Source organism: Neofelis nebulosa, chromosome 7 (assembly GCF_028018385.1).
Source record: "Neofelis nebulosa isolate mNeoNeb1 chromosome 7, mNeoNeb1.pri, whole genome shotgun sequence".
NCBI classification, from domain to species: domain Eukaryota; kingdom Metazoa; phylum Chordata; class Mammalia; order Carnivora; family Felidae; genus Neofelis; species Neofelis nebulosa.
Window position 1 is genome coordinate 108,679,261 of NC_080788.1, and position 25,391 is coordinate 108,704,651.

Consider the following 25,391-nt stretch of genomic DNA (forward strand, 5'->3'; position numbering starts at 1 on the left):
TAGTATGGAGTGGCAACATTTACCACACCTGAACACACCCTTCACTTCAAAAAATATTAGCTTCTGTATTAGTGAGGTTGTCTAGAGAAATAGAACCAGTAGGAGGGAGAGAGGGAGGGAGAGAGAGACAGGGAGATAAAAGAGATTTATTATAAGTATCAGCTCATGTGATTATGGAGGCTGAGAAGGCCCATGATCTGCTGCCTGCAAGCTAGAGATTCAGGAAAGCTAGTGGTGTAGTTCAAAGGCCTAAGAGAGAACCAATGGTGTAGGTGCCAGATCAAGTCTAGATGCCAGTCTGGAGCTTTCAGGACAAGAGAAGATCGATGTTCCAGCTCAGTCATCCATAGGAAATTCAGTCTTTCTCCACTTTTTTGTTATTCTCAGGTCGTCAACAGATTGGATAATACCTACTCCTGTTGGGTAGTTCACCAATTTAAATGCTCATCTCTTCCAGACACACTCAGAAATAATGATTTACCAGATAATCTGAGCATCCTGTGGCCCACTCAACGTAATTTTATGTTTACACATAAAATTCACCACCATTTTTTTTTGGTTTTGTTTTTTGGCATATTATATATATGTTGTTGTTCTCTAGGCCCCTGCCTTAGGCCCTCTCTTCTCTCATTCTTTCCTGTCTCCTTAAATATTATCATCTACCTGATGGTTTCAGATACCATCTAAATAGTGATGACTCCCAAATTGTTACCTTCATTCTATAATTTTCTTCTTAGCACTTGGCGCATATATCCAGCTGCTATATCCACTCATGTGTCTGTTCTATAATCACTTCAGACTTAACTCCAAAATTAAACGAATGATCTTTCCCTTCCCTTCTCTCCCACACCAATTTGTTTCTCTTCCAGTTTTCCATTGCCTCTGTGAGGGCACATTCCCAGTTCCACATGACTAGATAGCTGGAAATTGACTTTGACACCAATTTCTCCTCCTCTTCTCTTGCTCCCATATCCACTCACTCAGTTGGCTTTTAAATATCTCTTAAACCAGTCCTTTTTTTTTTTTTTTGGTTGTTACCACTGCTACCACCCTAATTTAGGTGCCATGATCTTAAGCCTGGAATAGAGAAACATTCTTATTAGGAGTCTCTCTCTAATTGACTCCTGCTTTTTTTCCCATCCATTGTACAGTCAAAGTAGCTTAAATAACCAGGTTCCTAACAGTAACTTTTCAGTGGCTCCCATTGCCCTTTGAATAAAATTCACAGTTATTAACATTTCCTATAAGGTCTTCTTTTGGATAATTTCTGCCAGCATCTCCAGCCTCATGTTGACCTGGAGCCACCTTTCCCCCATGTTCTCAATATGATGCTTTGCTGCTACATTCTTCCTGCACTGGATTGCTGCTCTATTCCTCTTGCCTTGCTAATAACTAACTCTTCCTCATCCTTTGGGTCTGAATCTGACTGTCCTTTCCTTAGGGAGACCTTTTCTGAACTTGTTCATACTGGCTTCCTTTTAATCTACACTGATAGAGCCCTGACTTTCTCATTCATAATATTCATTATTTAACATCTTTTTTTCTCTGCTGAATTATAAGGTCCATGAGAATATGGAGTCTGCTCTCTGTTTTATTCTGAGAGTTGCTTCAATACCTGCCATATAGTAGGCACTCAGTAATTTGTTTTAATTTTTTGAAGAAGGAATGCACTGCATACATATAAATTTCTGCATTTTGTCTGTCCCACCTTTGGGGAAAAATTACCATCCTGGTTGTATAAAGTTATGATGAAACATCTGGTATACGTCTGTTACACGGAATTCACAGTAAGAAATTACATTAAATAAGCCAGAATGAGGCACTAGAATTTTTAGGAACTTATCAGAAATTAGGGGCTCCTGGGTGGCTCTGTCACTTAAGCATCCAACTATTGATTTTGGCTCAGGTCATGATCTCATGGTTTGTGAGGTCAAGCCCCATGTTGGGCTCTATGCTGATAGTGTAGAGCCTGTTTGGGATTCTCTCTCTCTGTCCCTCCCCCGTTCAGTGTCTCTTTCTCTATCAAAAATAAATTTAAAAAAAAGGAAAATCAGAAACTAGGATATTTGTTTTTATTATCTCTACTATATTTTCACCACAGAAGTGACACCTGTCCCTCACTGGGACATACAAAATCTATATATGATTTGTTATTTTTATGACTGATATGATTTGTTATTTTTAGATTTTTCATGAAACTTTGCCTTCCCTTCTCTCCTCTGGTTATTTTGAATAAATTCATAGGAATGAGTATCATAATGTTTTAAGAATCAGTAAGTAAAAACATTATTTATACCATTTTCCTGCTTAACCTCATTTAAGCATTTAGAATAATACTGAAATTAGCTAAACATATTATAACTGAGATAAACATCTTCTTACTTTGAGGAGTATATTTAAGATTTATCAAAAATCATTTGATATATATGACCATCCTTTATTATCTGTTTTCATGGCTCTATTCGAGTGTATCTCATAGCACCTGATTCCTGAGATACTCTTGTATTTATCTGTATTCTTCAGATGGAATCTATCCTTAGCGTTCTATCATTTGATATATCCAGAACTACCAACAAAAATTGCTCATAGAATATGTTACACTTAAATAGCTATATCTTTTATGTGTTCAGTCATTTACACTCAAATCAAGGAAGTATTCCTTTCACTTTGTAGTTACATTAACTTTCAGTAACAGCTACCCTGTCCTAAAAATGCCTAGTGTGTTATTTGATAGCATTAAATTGCACACTTTACTTTTAGTTATAATTCAGAAAGGCTTATTTGAGCAATCTGTATTCAGCTGTACACTTGGGCACCATGTGGCTTTTAATTTCTAAATCTGAGCTTTGCTGTTCAGATGGTCTAAATGTCTGGGATAAATTGGTTACTAGATTTCTAAGTGTATAGTATAAATCTGAAAATAGCTTTAATAGCTAGTTTATTCAATTTGTGTTCTCACATGCAGGTTAGATAATGAAGTGAAGAGTAGTATCATGATTATGGAAGTTTGTTATATTTTGGTTGGAGTTCACGAAGCTTTGTGTTTTTATAATCAAACTGCCCTCAGAATTATGGACAGTAGTTCTGACTTGAATTGCTTTCCTCATTTATGTTAGAATATATGATTGTCAGTTTCCTCTGTAGACAGTTTGTCTGTTATTCTGACATCATGGTTGGGTTAGGGCACCTAAGCACTAATTTCAGTTTTCAGAATGTTGCTGCTTTTTAGTGATAATTGAGTACACTATTGCTCTGATTGTTTTTAAACCCATTGAGATAGACTTCAGGTTGTTCATGTAAATCTTTTATAGCCTTGGCTGAATTTCTTATAAGAGCTCTTGGTCTCGACAGCTGAGATCAGCTGGTTAATGTCTCTTAATGGCACTTAGATTTGAATTTTGTAGGCTGGGAGGCAGAAATACTTGGAACTGGTCTGTTTGATGCATAGTGCCTTTAAATTCAGGTTTAAAAATGGGCCCACTTGTGAAAAGAAGGTCTTAGGCTCTAGAGTTCACCCCCTTTCTTAGGAAAGGGAAACACTATAGTGTTAAAAACTTGGACTTTTCTTTTTTTTAACTGCCTATTGGGCCTGGTAATTTGAGGTAAAGGAAACTAATATGAACTTCACATTTTAATTTCAATTTCAATTTCAATTTCAAGATTCTTTGATTCTCTAGAGCCAAAGTGTTTCAAGGGTTTTCATGAGGAGGTTATGACTGGAGGGGAAGAGTGCTGCCTCTCGGTCTTGAGTGACAGCCCCTGCCCTCTGCCCCTAGCTGAGGACTCAAAGCATTGTTGAATAGCACTAAAATGAGCTGAGTCCAAGACTTTAGCCAGATGGTCGATATAGGGCTTTTAAAGGAAGCGAAATAGTAAAAGAGTAATCTCAGAGGAACTCTCTTATGTTAAAGGACTGAGTAAATGAAGTCTTTCTGAAGCTAAGTGTAAATTATACCACCTTCTTTGGGAGTAGAAGCTGCTAAATGTAACAGAAGAAAATGACAGTGTAGGAAATCAAAGTTCAGGAACAAACTTTCAAGTGTGGTTTTTGAATGCTTAATCCTTTCTTACTCCTCTCACAGGATCCACTGCCTCCTTTTCCTCCCCCTCCTCCAAAGTCTGTTTGAAAGGGATTTTGATGGGTAATGGCAAAGGAAAGCAACTTTAGACACAGTATAAATTAGGGCACAAGATGCCCTTTGTACAAGAATTATCTTAGACATGCTTTTGAAAGCATACTTTTTTTTAGTCTTATTAAGAAAATAATCAAAGGTATGATTTTTAAAGCTTTGAGTTTAGTCTGCTTTCAGTAAAAATAAGGTATAGATACCAAAGTAAGCAAACCTCTTTTTTTCTTTCCTGGTTTCTGCTTATAAGATTTACAGGTATTTAAAATAAACCCATGAAAAACAGAAATACTGTCCTGGGATTGGCTAAATAGTCAGAGCAATTACCTCCAGGCTCCAAAATCCAACTGAGCTTGACTTTTAGAAATAAATTTGGCTAAGACTTCTTCCTCATTCTGTTATATAAAGGTGTACATGAAATGATACTGACCTTTGCCAGAAACCCCAGGAATCCTATTCAGTGATGTACTTGTAATGGTCATGAAAGAATTAAAACAACACAGATGGGGATTAATGTGAAAAAGCAGGCAAAATGCTAAATTCTCATTGTGTGGTTTCAGCGTGTCAGATCCTTTACAATACTTTGGTGTACCACAATAATTAAAGGGTTTAAGAACATTAAGTTAAAATACCTAGAAAATAAAAGCCCACAGTTGAGTACCAAGAATGAATTACGGTTTTTTTTTTAAATTGGAATTAATGTAAGTTTCCATGGTGAAAATAGATTGAAATATTTAACAGTAACTATTTTGTGTAGCCCTAGAGATCAAAAACAGTAATGTAAATAAGCAGGTCTTTAAAGAACTATACTCACAGACATGTTTAATGTAAATGATTGCTAGAAGGGAAGTGTATTTTCTTCAGTGCTATGCAAAGAAATTTTAATTGACTTGATTTTGGCAGTAAGAATCTACAACTTAGCATTAATAACTAAAATTTTAAAATGTTTGTTCATTGCTCTGGATTATGACTGTTCAAGAAACCCTATTTTCAAACACTAATTAATCATTTTAAATAAACTTTTTTTACACATTTATGGCATCAATGAGTATGACTGTTTATTACATTTTACCTATAAAATGTTGAACTGTTTTATATACTCTTTATGGAAACAGTGCATGGTCATAAATTAAAAGATGCAACTGTTTTGGATATTTTACTGGTGGTCCTGTGTTTTCCTGCCAGCAGTGCAGCTGTTTCAGGTTTCTCAGGATAACATATAAAAAGCTGTATGTACACTTCAAGTTTATGCTTGAATTGCCAAGCCAGAAATGGTATGACTCAACTTTCCCAGAAGCAAGCTGTACCAAAATGTGATGAATCAAAACAACTAGTTGCACAGCGGTTTCTATTACAGCTATGAAAACCAATTCTCTTCATGATAGTTGGCTTCTTAAGGTTGACAGACATTCTCCGGTGGTACCTGAATTTTGCCAGGAGAGAACAGCCACTGGATTGAAGACTGTCCTTTTCTTTTGAGGGTCTGAGGAAAGGAAGGTTAATATAGTAGTGTCTAGTATATGGATAAAACTTACCTGAAACTTGTATCAGGAATGGAACATTTCATTTCCAAGATACTTGTAAAAATATTACTTATTTGTGTGATGGTTTTTGAGATGGTTTTTGAGATCTCAGTGGAGAGAAATGGATTTTATGCTGTTCCAGGTTGATTTTTAGACTTCTGAGGTGACTTATCTAATTTACATCATTTCTGATGCATCACAGTCTTAACAGTGGACATTTTATTGTGTCCTGGGGTGAAATAAGCAGATATTTCTTCTGTCCATGTGGTAGGTTTGGTGGGTGAATCCCTGTTTAAATCCCATGGGACATAAAGTTCTATCAGGAGTTTGACAATGACTGTTTAATAACAGCCTCGAAAGTGGGATACATTCACCAACGTACAGAAGATGGATACAGGGAGAAAATATTAGAACTTTGGTTGAAATATTTTTATCTCCTTTGAATATTCATATATATTTTATAATATCCTTCTATATTAGTATGTTATATAATTATTCACTATATATTAATGCAGTAAGTATATAATTTATAAATAAGTATACAAATATTGGAAATGCATGCTCAAATATTTTTACTGCTATAAATACACTATCAAAAAGTTTGTAGATCATTGCTCAGTAAATATTACCTTTCTCCTTCTGCTTTCCCCTTTCACCCTTGGCAGAGAAGCAAAGAATTGAGTTAACACCTTGATTTGTGGTAGTGTGAATAAATTATAGCCAATTCCAGGAGCTTATGTTGCGTCTTACTTTGGCCACTTTTTCTCTTTGGCCTCTTATATTGCCATATATTTTTTAATCACACAACCTTATTAAACATGGATACAAATGAAAAACAGACTTGTTATTATGTTAGAAATAATAAGTTGCTCATGCATCAAGACTTTGACACACAGGAAGTTTGAATGAATGAGTAGAAAAGTTTCCAAGTTATTAAAATGTTCTGGTACCTGATTTATTCATTTGCCATACCCGTAATTCTAAGGTGGGTGAAGCTCCTTTACTTCCTGAGGCCTGAAGAAACAATGTGGTTTCTTAAACTAGGCATTAAAGCAAAGCTGGAAATATTTGTTTTCCAACGATGCTGTTAGTCATGCTAACAAGTTGACCTTCTTTGTCTAGGATTGTCCTATATTTTAGGCTTGTTTGTCTACCTTTACCAAGGTAGAGAGTTTTAATTGCTAGATAATATATGTATGATTGGAGAAAAGTGGTTTCTGTTACACTGTCTTTTGAGACAGTTCAAAAGACTTCTGTATTTACTAATTGGGACATTCTGTTGAAATCAGGCTTTCAGAGATTTCTCATGTGAGGAAGGAGACAATATATTTTTGTAATACTGAAGTAAATTTGAAGTAACTAGTATATTTTTCAACCCTCCTTCATTTAAGTATTTGTTTCAGAATACATTTATGCAAAACATTCAATTTTATGTAAAATATTAATACAATAGTATTATGATACTATGTATTTATTTATTAAGAGTATGCCAGAAGGAGAATAGCAGTTAGGTACCCAAACAATAGCCAACAAGACAAGTAATTTCTAAAAATTGGGAACAGTGAAGGATGCCTGGGTGGCTCCGTCCTTTAAGCACCTGACTCTTGATTTTTGGCTCAGGTCATCATCTCACAGGGTTCCTGAGATCCAGCCCGGTGTCATCGGGCTCTGCGCTGTCACCCTGAGCCTGCTTGGGACTCTCTTTCCCACCCTCTCTCTGCCCCTCCCCGTGCATGCTCTCTCTTTCAAAGTAAATAAGTAAACATTTAAAAATTGGGAACAGTGGGCATTTTAATAGCCAGTATTATTTTTGAAACCTCCTTGAGAGCTGTTTTAAGATCTTAATGTAATTTGCTTTACAATAAACTCATTAAACGAGTTTAGGCGCTCTCTATATATAGTTGGTGAGTTTCCTTTTAAAAAAATAGTAATGCATTTAGAATGTCTGAACATTTCAGTCTCAGAATTCCTCTTTAAAATTTGCATCAGTTTTACTATTGCTTTTAAAAATGTTACCAATTTATATATGCCTTCTATATCAATGCTACACTTTTTGTTTTGTTTTAGGTATTTAAACCATGTCAGAGCTGCCTCTCCACAGGATCTCGCTGGAGGCTATACTTCTTCTCTGGCTTGTCACAGAGCGCTACAGGATGCATTCAGTGGGCTTTTCTGGCAGCCCAGTTAACCTTTATTTCTTCTTTATAAGATTTGGACCTTGGAGCCGAACCAGGGAACTAGCAAAAGTAAAGCAGACTTGTAAAAGTATAGCCATATGCAGCTGCACCACAACAGTACCACCACATTAGCAGCTGTGTTAAAGTATTTATAAGAGAAAATTTCAGAACTAAGCTGAGTAATATAGTGGACAAATATGTGAAAAAGATTTATTTTTTACTTATATTTTTCTGAGAGGGATCGAAGCTGTAAACTTCATCTGATGGAAGATATGAATAATTCACCTATGTATGCTTGAGGTTGACAGACTTGTAAAATCTTTTTAAAAATAAAGCTAGACTTTATATTAAGTTTTGTGGTTTTTCTCTTATTACAGTGTTTTACTTGAACACATTTTAAAATGCCATTTTGAATACGACATTTAGTGTTAATATCCAAGTCTATTATTTCTTCTCATAAAATGTTCCTTCCCCCCTCCCCCAATGTTCTTAATACTAGTCCAGACAAGTGGATATATTTCCTTCTACCAGCAGGTTGTGGCAAGTAAAACTTGACCTATGATAATGCCGTTCTCTCAATTTTAAGGACTCAGTGCCTGTTTTGAGCAGTGGAAAGTGAGACAACCTCGATCAAGGTATTATAGTTCCCAGCTGTGAGCCACACTTAGGATAAACCAGATGAGAGTATTAACCTGCTTTAATGACAAATTCAAAGAAATAAGTTAATAAAATTTAATACCTAAATGGCACCTTTCACTTCAAATGTGAGCTCATTTTATGATGAAACCTTGGAGGCTGGAATGGATACATTTTAAACGAAATTTCCCAGAGTAAATTGCAGACTCTGATATAGTTTCTGTTGAAACTTCAAAGGCTTTTGGTATACCCAGGATTTTGCTTAGAGTTGGATGTGGACAGGACGGATATTTGTAGCATCTCAATCTTACACGAGTCTGTTACATAGACCACTGGGTACGGGACATACTTTCTCAAGGAAATTAAGGGATTTCCTATCAAATGTCCATCACAACAGATGTTAATTTCATGGGAGGAAAGTTATGTGAAACAAGATTTGTGGTTACATTAGGGTGGAATATCCTTATGTAACAACTCCATCTTATTTGACTAAGCAGGTATTAATTTTAGAGGTATATCTTTATCTTTACAATACAGTTGACCCTTGAAGAAGTTTAAACTATATGGATCCACTTATATGTGGATTTTTTTTGTACCGTAGTGTAAAAGTATTTTTTCTTTCTTATGATTTTCTTAACATTTTCTTTTCTCTAAGCTTACTTTATTGTAAGAATATAGCGTATAAAACATATAACATACAAAATATGCATAATTGACTGTTATGTTTGTTATGGCTTCTGGTCAACAGTAGGCTATTAATAGTTAAGTTTTGGAGGGAGTCAAAAGTTGTATGTGGATTTTCCAATGTGTGTGTCGGGGGGTGGGTAACAGTGCCCCAACTCCTGTGTTGTTCAAGGGTCAACTGTAGTTCTAACTATCTTTGATAACAGAAAACCAAGGCATCAAATAATTGAGTAGGCTAAGATAATATAAACAAGTTAATAAAAAGCTAGAATTGAAACCTTTTTTTAAAGTCTATTCCTATCTATACTCTATCAGGCTGCATCCTGTTTTTCATATCAGCATTCTCCAATTGAGGATTAGGGTTTTAAGTACAGTCTATAAATCTGTTCAAAGAATAGTGAGAACATTGGGCTTATGGTTAAGGCTTTGCTGTACTCAGCTGCCAAATTACAATATCCAGTCTTCACAAAAGAAACACTATTACTTGTTCCTAGTGCCTTGTATAATGTATTTAAATGAACTAATTAATAGAATAGTTCAAAGGCTTTCGAAACTTTTTTCAAACCTACCTTATTGTAGAAATTGCCTGCATCTGATTTGGCAAATAAATTGAATTCCAAAACCTTTATATATTTGTAAATATTTTGCCCTTACTATTGCCATACCTTGTTCAGTAGGCCAAATAAGTTGCTAACTAACCCTGTTAAAGGGAATGGTGAAAGGTAACTTACTGACAATTCACTAAATAACAAATATTCTGAATTAATGAGGTTATCCCCTATCTTCCCAGTGATTTCCTCTTTCAGAGACAAAATGCTGTACAAATCTTTCTTCTACATGAATTAAGTCTTTTAACATTGTACAACACTAGCACAGAAACAATAGCTAGCAACTACTGAGCGATACCTATGCCCCAAGCACTGCATTTCATGCACTGTGTATTATCATCTAGTCTTTACACTGCTAGTATTATTGTACCCATTTTAACATATGGAGAAGCCAAGGCATAGGGAGGTTAACTAACTTGCCAAAGGTCAATACAACTTAAAAGTAGCACAGTGGATTTGAACCCAAGTGGTCAGAAGTCCATGCTCCAGAGATGACTGTCAAACTGTCAAGCTTATTATAAACAACAGCTGTGTAGAATCAAGTTTGAGTAGTCAAACTTTCTAAGACTTCCAGGAAGCTTTAAAGATGAAGTGTCTAGTTATTTTATGGTATATAAATGACATCAACTTAATAACCTTGTTTATATCCTTGGGAGAAATTCATTATGTAGAACATGATTGGACTATTAACTACCTTCCTTTGGGAAGCAGATATTAATGGTATTGAATATGGTTTACATCATGGTCGGGATGCACTATTAGTATTTAATTTCATTCAATAAATATTTGATCTAATTCTCTTAGATGTTATCTTTAGGCTGTCAAATGGTGGTCAGGTGATCATTTCAAAATCCAATTAAGGTGGCAGAAAAACTTGTCAAAAGCTAACAAAGTTGAACAATTGTATGGGCATCTGGGTGGCTCAGTTAAGTGTCCAACTTCGGCTCAGGTCATGATCTCAGTTTGTGAGTTCAAGCCCCATGTTGGGCTCTGTGCTGACAGCTCAGAGCCTGGAGCCTGCTTCTGATTCTGTCTCTCTCTCTCACTGCCCCTCCCTCACTCATGCTCTTTCTCTCAAAAATAAATAAATGTGGGGGAAAATTTTTAAAAAGATGGATCTACTGAGCTTTCCACCTGTCATTTTCTAGTGGACATCAAGAGTTCACTTACCAGGTATCCCATTAAAAACTTCAGGATGGGCCTAAATTTAAATAATGAAATAATCGTACATTCACTTATCCACTCTGAGGGAAAAGGGGGGAGGAGTTAAAATGTTAATAGAGGCTTTTAAGGATTCCATTTCCTTTACAATTATATACTGCATATTTTATCTAAGGGGTGACTAGATAGAGGCAAGAATCTTACCACTTTACATGTATGAATAAGAACATCATTTGTATCCATAGTATTTACAACCTAGTATGTCAATGTACAATACTAGGGAAAAAAAATCCCATTCCTACTTGCAAATTAAAATTCTCTTCACCTAGAGCAGAAGGCCAACTATGGACCCCTGGCCAAATCCAGCTGGTGCCTGTTTCTGTATGTTCCATGAGCTAGAATTGTCTACATTTCTTAAGGTTGAAAAAAGCCAAAATACATACTTTTTAACAAGTAAAAAGCATAAAAAATTCAGATTTCACTGTCCATAAATGAAAGTTGTTTTGGCATATAGTGCATGTATTGTCCATGGCTGCTCTGGGGTACTACTATGACGGAGTTGAGCAGCAACACAGACCTTATGGCTTGCAAAGCCTAAAATACTATCTGGTTCTTAACAGGAAGCATACTGACCCTTGACCTACATACTCCTCATTTGGAGGGGAAGGAAGGGAAGAAAATTAGAAGTCCCAAACTGAATTAACCCCCAAGGTCTTGCAGAGGATAGTTTTGGTTGATTTTCAGAATCAATTTTCAGTGCCTTTAGATAAGGAATGAGGGCTCTAATTCATTACTTTCCTACACTTTTTACCATTTATTGCCTTCACCTGTTTATATTACCTACTTGCTTCTGAAGGCATCTGAGTTTGTAATCAGTGATTTAGATGAGTGGTCCTCAAACCTTTCTGTAAGGCCAGACAGTAAATATTTTAGGCTTTGTGATAAAATAAGTTAGCACACTGTTTTTAATGAACAAAATTCAAAATATAATTGAGTGTGTCTAATTATATTGTAGCTCAAGGAGAAGAGCACCTCGTTCCTTTAATTGGGGTTCTAAGTATTTCCTATCAAAATCAGTTGTAAATGATTACCTGTTATATAGTTAATCTGTGATGAGATTTAAAAATGTCTTTTTTTACATAGATATATACTACCAAATACTGGCACCAATCCAGAAGCATATGATTTTAATTGGGCATATTCATCACTTGGAAGGCATTTGTAGAACTCTATTAGATTCTTCCCTTGATACCTGCCTTTTAGCATGTCATTACATAGCACATTAATCACTCCAATTGAACATTAGGTAGAAGCTCAATTATGGTAAATAGATTTTGAAATATGTAAATTTCCTTTGCATTTTTGCCAAGGTCCGAAAAAATGCTGAACACAAAATATCTCTACTGCTAATTTGAAAGTGGAAATCTTGTTTCTTGTTTTAGTTTTTGACAGCATGAGAAATGTGGAACAAAAGATACTGTGATTCAAATGTCTGTTGAAATGACTACCGCAGTTTCACATTAAAGTTGTTTGCTTTATAATTATAGGTTAAAACCTTTAAGAAATATTATCAAGTCATTAGCAAAAGCTAATTTCCAGAGCCATTCAGTGTTCTAGAATAATGTTTAAGAGTGGTTCCTCTTGTTAAGAAAAATTTCAGTCTTGACCTTGAACTCGGAAAATTGCAATCAGGGGCGCCTGGGTGGCTCAGTCAGTTAAGCGGTCGACTTCGGCTCAGGTCATGATCTCGCGGTCTGTGAGTTCGAGCCCCACGTCGGGCTCTGTGCTGACAGCTCAGAGCCCAGAGCCTGTTTCAGATTCTGTGTCTCCCTCTCTGACCCTCCCCTGTTCGTGCTCTGTCTCTCTCTGTCTCAAAAATAAATAAACGTTAAAAAAAAAAATTTTTTTTTTAAAAAGAAAAATTGCAATCAAACTTGACAATTACTAAGCAAATCAAACTCATGTTGAACAAGCCAGATTCAGATTCAAGTTCAATTTCTGACAAAAATTAAAGGACTTGAGGGTGGTTAGGAGCCATGAAAGCAAATGAAACTTAGTATTGACACCACTAGTTCAGTAACACATGGCAGGTTCAAATATCTTCTGCAGGGAACTTGCTGGTGAAGAAAGGAGTGAATAACCACAGGTTTTACCAAGCTCTGTATATTTCTCCCAACTAGGTCTTTTTTTTTTTTAATGTTTGTTTATTTTTGAGAGAGAGCACGAGTGGGGGAGAGGCAAAGCGAGAGGGAGACACAGAGTGCGAAGCAGTCTCCAGGCTCTGAGCCATCAGCACAGAGCCCAACGTGGGGCTCGAACTCAAACTGTGAGATCATGACCTAAGCCCAAGTTGGACACAACTGACTGAACCACCCAGGCTCAGGTCTTTTTCTACTTCACATATCTTTTACCACCATCAGTTGTAACACATCATAGCAGATTCCACTTCAGGTTGTAAAGAATTGTTTTCTCAACTTCTTTAAAAATACTCACCCATAGTTGTTCCGTGCAGAGTATTCATAGAAGCTTAATTCTTCAGCAACTTCAAACTCAGCACTGATGTCTCAAATAAATAAGACCTGAGCAGTAGTAGTAACATCTATCAACTCATCAAGAATCAGACTCATTTACCTTTTTAATTGACTTGATTTTGTTCCCAGTGTCCCAAACTTTTTAAGCAACTGTTTTTTCCAAAAGGCTAACAAACAGTCTCAAACAATTTTACTTTCCCTGGATACATTTCTTTGGCTGCTGCACTCAAATACAATTAACTCGCCATCAGTAAATGGCTTTCCTTGATGGGGTTGCGAGAGTCCCTTAGAGACTTATTTCAGTTGCACCCTCATTTTCATTTTTTATTTTGTGAGGAAGTTCTGCTCATTTGAGATATTTCTAGATTAAATTTCGAGTTTTTCTGACAGTTGCTTGCCTGTGAGTGAAATACTAGATGAGTGCTTCTATTGGTAATGTCAACATATATTGTAATTTAGCTCAGGTATAGATTCTTTGTTATCTAATTAATTATCAAAATAATTGACACTCCACTGTGCCTTCAAAGCACATTAGAAGTCCAGTTTTCTTGTTTTGAAAGGATGGCTATACACTAGTAATAATAATGTATTTAAAGCTTGGTGATTTATATGGCATTCAAGATGCTGTTGAGTTACAACCATGTCACTGCGATGTGCAGTGTGCTGAGCAGCAGTAAGAACTGAGGAGAATCACTTCCTGTCCGTGTTGTAAACTACTCAGCTCTGCTTTAATACCATAAAAGCAGCCACAGACAGCATGTAAACAAACGAGCATGATGTATTCCAATAAAACTGTATTTATGGACACTGAAATTCAAATTTCATACAATTTTCATGTCACAAGATTTCTAAAATTCTTTTTCGACCGTTAGTATAAGAACCATTCTCAGGTCATTTATTTGCCGTACAAAAACAGGTGGTAGGCTAGATTTGGCTTGTCAGGCATGGTTTACCATTCCTGATCTAAATAATTTCATTTTTTATTACTAGTTTAGGGGTACTTATATAAAATTTAGGCATACTCTCCAACTGGGGATCACTGCAAAGTGATTGTTAGCAGGCAATTATCCCACCTTCAAAAACTATTTTCCCAGGAGACAGTCAATATTTAAATATATGTATCTAATACAAAATTAGACATAATTCAGATTATAAGATTATAATCTAATTATTATCACTTAGATAAAATAGACTTATTTAAATTTTAATTTGATAACTTACAACAGCAAGGGTAAAATATAAGTGTTCAGTACTAAAATGAATGCTAAAATTTTATGAAATCATTATATTTTATTACATAAAGGTCTAATGGGGAGATGGAGAAGACATTTCCAATGAAGTGACTGAAGCAATTTGAGTTTTTTCTTCTGAAAAGACTTTATCTGTCTTCTGGCGTTTAAGAGGTGGGTCGTCCTGATTCTCTGTAACAAAGCCAAAAAACCCGTTATTAGGTAAGAGACTTAACATTGGAAAATACCTTTAAAAAGCAAATAATATAGGCATTTTAAAGATTCTGAATACTCAACGTATACATAAAATAGTAACATGACTGCAGATTTATTATTATAATGAAATAACCTTCTGCTAGACTGAATAGTGTGTATGTCATGCTAAAATTCGTAAAATTGCGAGAAACCAGTCACAATTGAGTGGCAAAGAATCTTGAACCGAAATATCTAACTAGAATTAATGAATCTTGAACCGAAATATCTAACTAGAATTAATTTAACCTATTTCCAAATTTAATAAATATTAAAAGCTACATGAAAAGTATTATAGTTTACATTTAATTTCCCAGAAATTGCTCACCTAGAGTTAGGGTCTGGTTCTTGTAGAGCACAGCAGCAGGAATCCGAAAGGTGATACATAACATTTCCTTGTTAGGGGCTACATTTCTTACTAGGTGAACTGAACTGCATGCCTCCAAGGAAATGCCTAACACAGCCCCAGCTCGCTGCTGAACATCCTTAGCAGGATTAGGGTCTTTGGAAAAGCTGTAACAGTGCACTATGGGAAGGAGCTCAATGCCACATGGCGGCCCATCTAAAAGCAATTTGAAAACACCGAGAAATTCAATAGCCTTTGCTGGCAAGTTCATGACAATGTGCACAGAGCGTTTTCTTTCTTTTGACAGTGGTCCCAGCTGCTGCATTAACTCTTCTCTGACTGGTCCTTGAAGGAAGTCTTTCCCATCCAAGTTAAAGACTTTCACCTTTTGGTCCACTTTGTTTAATTTACAATTGTGCAATAGCCATTTATGGGATTCAGGATTGAGATCATTAGCAAATACAGTGCAATTTTTCTTTGCTACTGGAATGGCAAAAGGCCCAACCCCAGCAAAAACATCAAATAGCACATCTCCAGATTTGAGAAGTTCTGTGATACGACTGTGTTCTGTAGAGAGACGAGGATTCCAATAGACTTTCGAAAAATCAAATTCATAGGTGTAGCCGTTTTCTCGAACCTGAAAAAGGTATTATACCTTGGTTAACCTGTTTAGTTTTAAATTCCAGCCATGGGCACTGGATGGGTGTGCCCACACATTTAAATTTAGGAGCAAATAACTGCATTTTAATTTTAATCTGGTGTTTATGCTATTCTTGAAGCCAGTTAACACCTCGCATTAGACTTTGACCTAAGAAAAGTCCTCTCTTTAAAGCCAAATGACTCTCCGTCTCATTCTACCCGGTCATAAAGTGGTTCCCAAATCACATAAGGCATCTTTCAGACAGGCCAATTGACTGGCTTACTCCTACTCTATTTTGTCACCTGACAGGGCAATAAACCTATAATTTGAAACAACACAACACATATCTTCATGAGGACTAGCTGAAGTTGCAGACAGCATTCCCCTCAGCAAATAAGCTTCCTTAATTTTCAGTCTGTAAGAGGGAGGCATGACAGATGTGTCTTGTACTGGGGCACCTGTGTGGCTCAATCAGTTAAGCATCCAACTCTTGATCTCAGCTCAGGTCACAACCTCACGGTTCGTGAGATCGAGCCCTGCGCTGGGCTCCGCACTGGCAGCATGAAGCCTGCTTGGGGTTCTCTTTCTCCCTCTCTCTCTGCCCTTCCCCAGCTTGTGTGTGCACGTTCTCTCTCTTGAAATAAATAAAAAACATTAAAAAAAATCTTGGGAAAGAAAAGATGTGCCATGTACATATTGGATTTTGAGGTATTTTACTATGTTTTTAGATAGTTACTTGGATTTTGCAAGGTTCATATCTACAAATTTTAGCCAGTGTATAGAACAAATCCTTCCCCTACTTTCTCTTTTCCCAAATTTGAGATTTCATGGATTAAACTAAATATATTTAGTGAAGCTAAGTCTTGAAATTTAAAATTTTAAGACTTTGTGCCATTTTTTTGGGGAACGATCATAAGCATGTTAGAAAATAGAAAACAAAACTAAAATTACAGTCATGTAATGTGACCTCAGCCTTCATTTTAAGCCCCTTGTTTTACTGGATGAAGAATCAAAAGGCCAGAAAAGTTCCTAAGTTCTACAAATCTGAGAGAGATACATCTTCTATATTCTGCCTTCATGGAATATTTTGCTTTCAAATTTGTGTAAATATGTTTTCCTTCCAACCACATCAGATGCTCTGGCCACGTTAAGGCTCCAGAGTTGGAAACGTTCCTTCATTATTCTGCTAACTAAAACTCTCTAGATCTATAACCTGGAAGGTCTGAATATGTCTTGGGATGCTTTTCCTGAAATATCCTTCCTACTCCCCCTTTTTAAGGCGAAGCATAGTACTACTTTTAAAAAATTAGACTTTAAGTATCCTTCTGATTTTACTCATACTGTCTTTCAACCTAACTCACTCAGCATTACTTTCAGCCCGATTCACTCTCAGGAATCTTTTTACTCACAATAGACACAGAAAGTACTTATGCTGCTTGAGCTCCTAAAATTAAATGTGATTCTGTTTGTAGTAAAAAAATTATACTGAGTTTTTGCATTTACTTTATGGTATAAATGTTAAATATAAAATATATCCTAAGAACAAACTTCAGTTGACTTAAGAAATCAATCAGAAGCCATTTAAAAAATTACAGAAGTTTCTGAGAACTTTTAGATCTCTGAGAAGAAGGAAGTACCCTAAAGGGCAGTACCAAATGAAGAAGAAGCAGCACTCAATCAGTATGCTGAGATAAGCACGGATACCAGCAAAGCACTCAAATTCAAATCTTACTTGCCAGATCAGACCCCACACAATACACACAAGCAGTAGGCCGTGGATGTTATACAGGGAAAGATCATGCATGGACTCTGGAGTCAGAAGCCTGGCTCCAAAAATCCAGCTCAGTCATTCCTTGTTACTTTATCTGCATAAAGAGAATATTAGAAACAACCACCATTATATTTACCCAAGGGATACAGATGCGCTGTTTCGAAGGAGCACACGCACCCCAATGTTTATAGCAGCGCTATCGACAATAGCCAAAGTATGGAAAGAACCCAAATGCCCATGATGGATGAATGGATAAAGAAGATGTGGTGTATATATATGTGTACACACACACACACACACACACACACACACACACACACACACACACACTGGAGTATTACTTGGCAATCAAAAAGAAAGAAATCTTGCCATTTGCAACTATGTGGATGGAGCTGGAGAGTATTATGCTCAGTGAAATTAGCCAGTTAGAAAAAGACAAATATCACATGACGTCACTCATATGAAGACTTTAAGATACCAAACAGATGAACATGAGGGAGGGGAAGCAAAAAGACAGGGAGGGGACAAAACATAAGCGACTCTTAAACAGAGAACAAACAGAGGGTTGCCGTAGGGGCTCTGGGAGACGGGATGGGCTAAATGGGTAAGGGGCATTAAAGAATCTACTCCTGAAATCATTGTTGCACTATATGCTAACTAACTTGCACGTAAATTAAACAATAAATAAATTTAAAACAAAACAAAATAACCACTATTATCTTGTGGGCTTCTAAGGATTTGTTATATTTAAAACATTAGCTCAGGCCTAATAGTAAGTATGTAGTAAATGGTGTTTTAATATTCTGTTACAATTAAATTATGGAGAAATAATTTTATACTTAAAATATTCACCTAAATCTATGTGGCCCAGAATCTTAAAAAATAGTTATTTTGCATAAACTCTCCTGGGTTTTATAAAGTCCTGTTTAAGAGAAAGAAGTCAGCGAGAAAAAGACAAATACCATATAATTTCACTCATATAGAATTTAAGAAACAAAACAGATGAACATATAGGAAGGCAAAAAAAAAAAAAAGCGAGAAGCAAACCATAAGAGCTTAAGTCTCTTAACTATAGAGAACTGAGGGTTGCTGGATGGGAGGTGGGGGGGAGCTAAATGGGTGATGGGCATCAAGGGGGGCACTTGTTGCGATGAGCACTGAGTGTTATCTGTAAGTGATGAATCATTAAATTCAACACCTGAAACCAATATTACCTTATTAGTTAACTAACTAGTATTTAAATAAAAACTTGGAACCAACAAAGATACATCTAACATCTTAAGAGTGGACTTTGTTATTAAAATTTTTATCAAGTTATGGAGAGAAGTTAACCTATTTCCTAGCTTGGGTACAAAATTTCACATAATATTAACACATAATTATCTAAGACTTTTAAATCAAAAAAATGTTTATATTATCCAGCACTTCAGAGGATTTTGGGGGTAGAGGATGAGAAAGTGGTTTACCCCAGGAATCTCTTCCTACATATTAAAAATATTTTTTCTTTGAAATAGGTTTGTTTTGTTTTTCTTATAAAAGAAATATGTGCTCCGTAGAAGAGTATAAAAATGAGAACAAAGGTCACTAGTAACTACTATATCAAATAAAAATATGCCCACTGTTAACATTCTGATATATGTGCATATTTACATACATATTTAGTTAAAATGGAGCTATGTATATATATACTACTCTACAACTGGTGTTTTTGTCACTTAACCTATCACTGGGCAATTTATTTTAGTAAGTGTGGAGCTCAATAATCTATAATGATGGAGTATTTCATTGTGTTGTTATACCAAAATTTAATCAATTCTCTGATGAACATTTAGGTTGTTTCTATTCCTTTGTAGAACCTGGTACATACACATCACTACAATTTTCTCCAATTATATCCTTGAGATAACTTCCCGTAAATGGAATCCTAGGTCAAAGGAGGTACCTATTCAAAATGGCAATTTTTACCATATACTCTTCCTGAATATTTGTATCAAATTTGCACTTCCATCAAAAGGATATATAAATGCTCACATTCTCACATACTCATCAATATTGGGTTATTATAAATACTTTTAATCTTTGACATCTATTCTGATTCTAAACATTAATCTTGATATAATCTGTACCTAGGAGACAATAAGATATTCCATACCTTGGTCATCATGTTCTCCTCTCCAGACAGCACTTCCATTTGGAAATTTCGGTACGTATTATCAATGTTATTGATTTTATTTACTGCTGCGGTGATTCCTGGATTTTTGTCAATCATAACTTGACCTAAAAGATGAGAATTCATAAATATTGCCAATCGGTTGCAAAATAAAACTGAAAATATAAAATGGAAATAAACTGTATTTCTTTTGGTTATAGACACAAGTTGCATCTAGTGTGTATATCGTGGCATGCAATTCTAAAAATTCAGTGGATTAGCAAAGTTAATTAATGTCTGCCAGCCTCTAATACAAAGACAAAAAACCATATGGGTACACAAGTTTTTATTTATTTTGAGAGAGAGAGACAGTAAGCGAGCTAGTGTGCGCGTGAGCAGTGGAGAGGCAGAGAGAGATGCAGAGAATCCTAAGCAGGCTCTGCACTAACAGTGCAAAGGTAGGGCTTAAACTCACGAACTGTGAGATGATGATGTGAGTTGAAATCAAGAGCTGGACACAACCGAATGAGCCACCCAGCCACCCTATATGGGTACATTTTTAAAGAAAAATTTTTGAGGAGTTTCAGTCTATCTAATAGTTTTCCTTTTTTTTTTTTTTTAAATTAAATCTCAAACAGACCAATACACAACAATAAGCAAAAAAGTAGACCATAAGGTAAAGAACAGAAAGGAAAAGTATAAGGACCATTGCAACAAATGATCTCTAAAATCACCAGCCTGTTCCCACTGACCTAATCAAATGTCTGCTTTACTATGTACTTAAAAAAGATGCCCCCACTTTGGAAATACATACCAGTAAAATAAGTTTTCAAATAAAAGAAACAGATTATTTAGAGTCTTATCTAAGTAAAATGTTCATTTAATTAAATTGTTCTTTTTGTCAAATATTTGCCAGAGCAGAAAGAGCTACAAATAAAATACACCAGAAATGGTATATTGATGCCCTTTACTTAAAGTCTACTTTTTTGTTAGCGCTTAAAAAAATTATAAGAATCTATATGTCATGTCATTGCATAAAGAAAGATAACTTGATTTGTAAGTTAGTAAAAAGTGCTCAATAATACAAACATGCTGATATATAACCAGAATTTGTCCAATTTCTTTTTGATAATTAGATACCTGATTTTGAATATGACTCTAGCCAATCATTATTCTTATCCTGTTCTGCTTCAGGTATCAGAAGTCAATTTTTAAGGTATAATAGTTTGAAATGAGGAATGAAATAAGAAAAACAAACTGAAAATCTATAGCAAAAGCTTTAAAATTACCACTGGATGAAAATGCTTCACTTTTAATCTAGGAGGGCCCTGAATAAAATAGGGATGCCAAAAGGGATGTTTTGAGTTCTGACAGGCGGTGACTCATACATAGCAAAGCTTATCTTTGACATTTGTACCCAGGCATAATTATAAAGATCTGCTTAATTATTTATTGTGTTATCGTTGTGCATTATCAGTCCCTTTCATCAGTAAAAACAAAGGAAATGCATAATAGCATATTTCTGAAATCCTAATCATGCAAAATACTGAGAACTACATTTTATTTTATTTTATTTTATTTTTTAATTTTTTTTTTTAACGTTTATTTATTTTTGAGAGAGAGACAGAGCATGAACGGGGGAGGGGCAGAGAGAGAGGGAGACACAGAATCGGAAGCAGGCTCCAGGCTCCGAGCCATCAGCCCAGAGCCTGACGCGGGGCTCGAACTCACGGACCGCGAGATCGTGACCTGAGCTGAAGTCGGACACTTAACCGACTGAGCCACCCAGGCGCCCCATTATTTTATTTTATTTAAAGCATGAGAGTGCAAGCAAGCTGGGGAGTGGGGCAGAGGGGTAGGAAGAGAGAGAGGAGGGGGGGGTAGAGAGAGAGAGAGAGAGGGAGAGGGAGAGAGAGAAAGAGAGAGAATAGAGAGAGAGAATATCCCAGGCAAGCTCCATGTTCAGCATGGAACCTGACAGAGGGCTTGATCCCACGACCTTTGGGATCATGACCTGAGCTGAAATCAAGAATTGGACAGTCAACCAACTGAGCCACACAGGTGCCCTGAGAACATGTTAAAGGTGAAAATAATTCTCAAAAGTTCTGACAATTACTCTACATTAAAAAGAAAAAAAAAATCTGGAGAATACACGGACATCAAATATTTGTATAAGGACAACTGCAATCCTGATTAGTCTTCTACTTCTTTCTTCTCCCAAAGGATAAAGGACCCAGGCTCAAACTTGGGCTTACAGAGATACAACATACAAAAACATTATTTTTTTTTTAATGTTTATTTTTGAGAGACAGATTGAGAGAGAGAGACCGAGCACAAGCCAGAGAGGGGCAGAGAGAGGGAGACACAGAATCTGAAGCAGACTCCAGGCTCTGAGCTGCCCGCACAGAGCCTGACACGGGGCTTGAACTCATGAACCATGAGATCATGACCTGGGCCGAAGGTGGACGCTCAACTGACGAGTGACCCAAGTGTCCCCAAAAGCATCATTTCTAAATGACTAAGGGCACTAAAAAACAAAGTATGGCGCCAGACATATAGAAGAGGCTCAGTCAGTCAAATCAAAGCATGAATAAACAGGGTCTTGAACTTTTGATGGTAAACACTCAAATTTAAGAAACCTAGAATTCAGCATAGTCCTGAGGGCCTAATAACTCCTATGTACCAAATGACGAGGTGCCAAAGAATTCTGCCAAAGCAAAAAATCTGAGTTTAATCTATGCTTGTATATTGTGTACAGAAAAGCCTGAACCGATTTTTAGAGTTTGCTATCACTCTGGGGAGAGTATTCCAAAATGGCTTTCAAAAGAGAGGGTATGTAGCTCAAGATGCAGCTTAAAATTAAAATGATAACATGTCCTGCTTCTGTAATTTGACATTTAAGAAACTCATTTTAAGAACTAAAATGAGAACTTAATTACTTTCTAGCACATAAATATTACTAAGACACACCTACCAATTAAATGCTTGAAAGGTAGTTGATGATCTCGAAGGTTCAGGTGGGCAATATGTCCAACTCTGCTAAATCCTGAAGTCACATCTTGACCTTCAGGAAGCACAGCTCTCAAGATTTCTTCTGACTTAAAGTTTTCATAAGTGAGTTCCAAATTATATTTATGTATCTGTGGACTGACATTAAGCTGCTTTAAAATACTGAGTTCTGCTCTCTCAAAGGAACCATCAGTAAATATTTTATAGGGATCCAACATAACTAGTCTACTTTCTTCATCTTCTGGATCTTCAATTACACGTTTTATGCCTGGGCGCTGCAGTGCTGCCCTTTTAAGGGATCGCATCAATTTATTGACTATTTCTTTCCTCACTTTAAGTACTGGGATGGTGACTGTCTTTTTAAAAGCTGTTCTATCAAGTTTTGTCATTCCTCGAACATTAGAGGGTGGTGAAAACAATTCAGAGTCTCTCTGGTTTGTTTCTATTTCAGTCATGGTGGAGAATCTTCTCCTTTGATCCAACAAGAAAATACCAGGTACTCTGCTAAGTTTCTGTATCTGTGATGTCCAAGCAAGTGGAGCCAATGATTCTGATTCAGATATTCTACAGGTTTCCACTTTGAAAAGTATTCTTGAGAATCCAAATTGCCTCCATAAGTTCCTAAAAAAAAAAAAAAAAAAAAAAAGGATGCACTTTAAAAAAACAAAACAAAAACAGAAAGCTACAAACTTACATGTTCACAACAGGTTAAGAATAAAAAATCTAAATTCTATAGTTTTAAATAACATGCTAAATGCTGACTGGTGTGTGAGAAGTATACTATCTTTTCCATGATATGTTGTCTTTTATAGTAGTAAATAATAAATTTGCACCTTAACCCATCTGCTGCCAGGACAAGGGCTTAGTGACCCATCAGCCTCCCTATAGTCAATGAACCTCTCCACCCACAATTTTCTACAGAATAAGTTTGGGATTGGAAGGCTGACGTTTGACTTAAACGATCCATCTCTAAATGAAATGGTCATTATATTTATGACTTTACCAATGGCAATATTTACTAGGATACTTATGGGTGCTTATTACATCAGAGGCTGTGCTACAAGCTTTACACACATTATCTATCTTGGGAGGTGTGTGTGGTTATCACATCTTTATTTTGTAAACGAGCAAACTAAAGGTCAGAAGTAGGTTAATTCATCCAGTCTCGTTTCTGTAAGTGGCTGCGCAGGGATTAAAAACCAGGTCTGTCTGACTGACTTCAGAGTCTGTATTCTTAATATATTGATTGGTATGTTGTTTGTCTTTAATGCTTCACTACCCCAAGTCCTGTCTATAACTTGAGGTTTCAGTATTTTGAGGACTAGGGCTTTGCAGAGTTCTATGTCCATTCCATTAATAGTATCAGATATTCACTTTGCCTTCTAGAATACCAAAGAAATAATTGGAAGGGGAGAGGACCCTGCCCCAGAACCCCGTGAAGCAATTCTCAAACTTCACAGTCAGGGTTCAAGTTTGGTCTAGCAGTTCCCCAGCTGCGTGATCTTGTAATTTCTTAATCGGAGTCTCGGTTTCCCACATGTAAAACATGGCTAAAGGCTCGATCAGAAAGCTTCTGAACAGATAAAACACATTCCTTCGCACCCAGTACTAGGGCCCAAGCTCAGCACCCGGGCGGTGGGTGACCTCGCGACCTGCGCCAAGAAGCGAGTGGCGGAGAGCAGACCTTGGAGTAGGGGTACTACCACCTGACCCTCAGCCTCTCGGATCAGGGGCACTGCGGTCACCACTTCACCAACGTCACCATCCCAATTCCCGGCGCCGCTCGGCGGTTGACTCCAAGTCTAAACCCCCTCACCTCATGCTCTGGTGCCGCTCGGAAGAGAGTCGCTCGTGGAAGGGCTGGCCCTCGATGACATAATCACGGTTCGCCACGGAGGGGCGAGCGTCATCAGAGCCCGTCGATTCCCTTCTTTCTTCTCCGCCCCGGTCGGTACGGGAACCCGGAAGGGCCGGGCTCCCCGCCCCGCCTCCCGCGCGACTATTGACTGGAAGGCTGGGGTAGGAGCTCGCAGATGGACCTGGTTGTCGGCCAGCGAGCAGCATGGAGGCGCCCTGGGGGCTCAGCAACGCCGAGCGGAGCTGGTACGTCTCGGCCCAGCAGTCCGAAGCGGCGGAGGCGGAAGAGTTGAGCCCGTTGCTAAGCAACGTAAGTTTCCTCGGGAGGCTTCTGGGTGCTGCAGGCCTCCAGCCTTTTTCTTGAAATGCCTGACAGATGAGACCTGGAAAAGAAGGAGGTGCGGGTGCTGCACGGGGAGAAGGGAGAACCTGGAGCCTGACTCTTGGGGGATGGGGCCCAAAGTCAGGAGCCAGACGCAGATGAGAGCCAGCGAGTGCACGAATGTGATTGCAGCGTAACGTGCCCTAGAGAGAAAGTAAAGGCGCGGGCACAGGTGGAAGAGGTGCAGCACCATTTGGAGGTTGGGGACCTGACTGGAGGAGCAGCCCTGCCGTTATGTAACTCAGTGCTGTCTGTTAGTGTCTTTGTCGACTTCCTGTTCCCTCCAACAGCCTTGTGAGGTTTTTGCCA

At 37.1% G+C, this 25,391-nt stretch overlaps 3 protein-coding genes across 10 annotated transcripts in view; 2 read left to right on the plus strand and 1 right to left on the minus strand.

Moving 5' to 3' along the window:
* The window catches only part of MNAT1 (MNAT1 component of CDK activating kinase), a 224,198-nt gene extending 216,020 nt beyond the window's left edge, over positions 1-8,178 (plus strand). The window contains exon 8 of the mRNA XM_058739246.1: positions 7,718-8,178. Coding sequence (XP_058595229.1) covers positions 7,718-7,838 — 121 coding nt within the window. The 3' untranslated portion in view covers positions 7,839-8,178. The remainder of the gene's footprint in view (positions 1-7,717) is intronic.
* Positions 8,179-14,224: 6,046 nt separating this feature from the next.
* Positions 14,225-24,907, minus strand: TRMT5 (tRNA methyltransferase 5). Its single transcript, XM_058739236.1, has 5 exons — positions 24,660-24,907; positions 22,809-23,464; positions 19,838-19,962; positions 15,257-15,911; positions 14,225-14,868 (listed from the first exon to the last, which is right to left on the minus strand). Exons 1-5 carry the CDS (start codon positions 24,905-24,907, stop codon positions 14,753-14,755), a joined length of 1,800 nt encoding a protein of 599 aa, XP_058595219.1. The 3' UTR covers positions 14,225-14,752.
* The window catches only part of SLC38A6 (solute carrier family 38 member 6), a 75,780-nt gene continuing 75,266 nt past the window's right edge, over positions 24,878-25,391 (plus strand). For 6 of the 8 annotated variants that reach the window (XM_058739237.1, XM_058739238.1, XM_058739239.1 and 3 more), the window contains exon 1: positions 24,878-25,010. In XM_058739237.1, coding sequence (XP_058595220.1) covers positions 24,906-25,010 — 105 coding nt within the window. In that variant the 5' untranslated portion in view covers positions 24,878-24,905. The other 2 variants (XM_058739245.1, XM_058739244.1) reach the window with 2 other exon arrangements.

Coding starts and splice junctions, on each gene's coding strand:
- TRMT5 (XM_058739236.1), bottom strand. CDS start 24,907: ATGCTGCTCGCTGGCCGACAACCAGGTCCATCTGCGAGCTCCTACCCC. Junction 15,912..19,837: donor AGGAGAACATGATGACCAAG/GTATGGAATATC, acceptor TACCTTTTTCAG/GTTCGAGAAAACGGCTACAC. Junction 14,869..15,256: donor GAACCAGACCCTAACTCTAG/GTGAGCAATTTC, acceptor GCTTTGTTACAG/AGAATCAGGACGACCCACCT.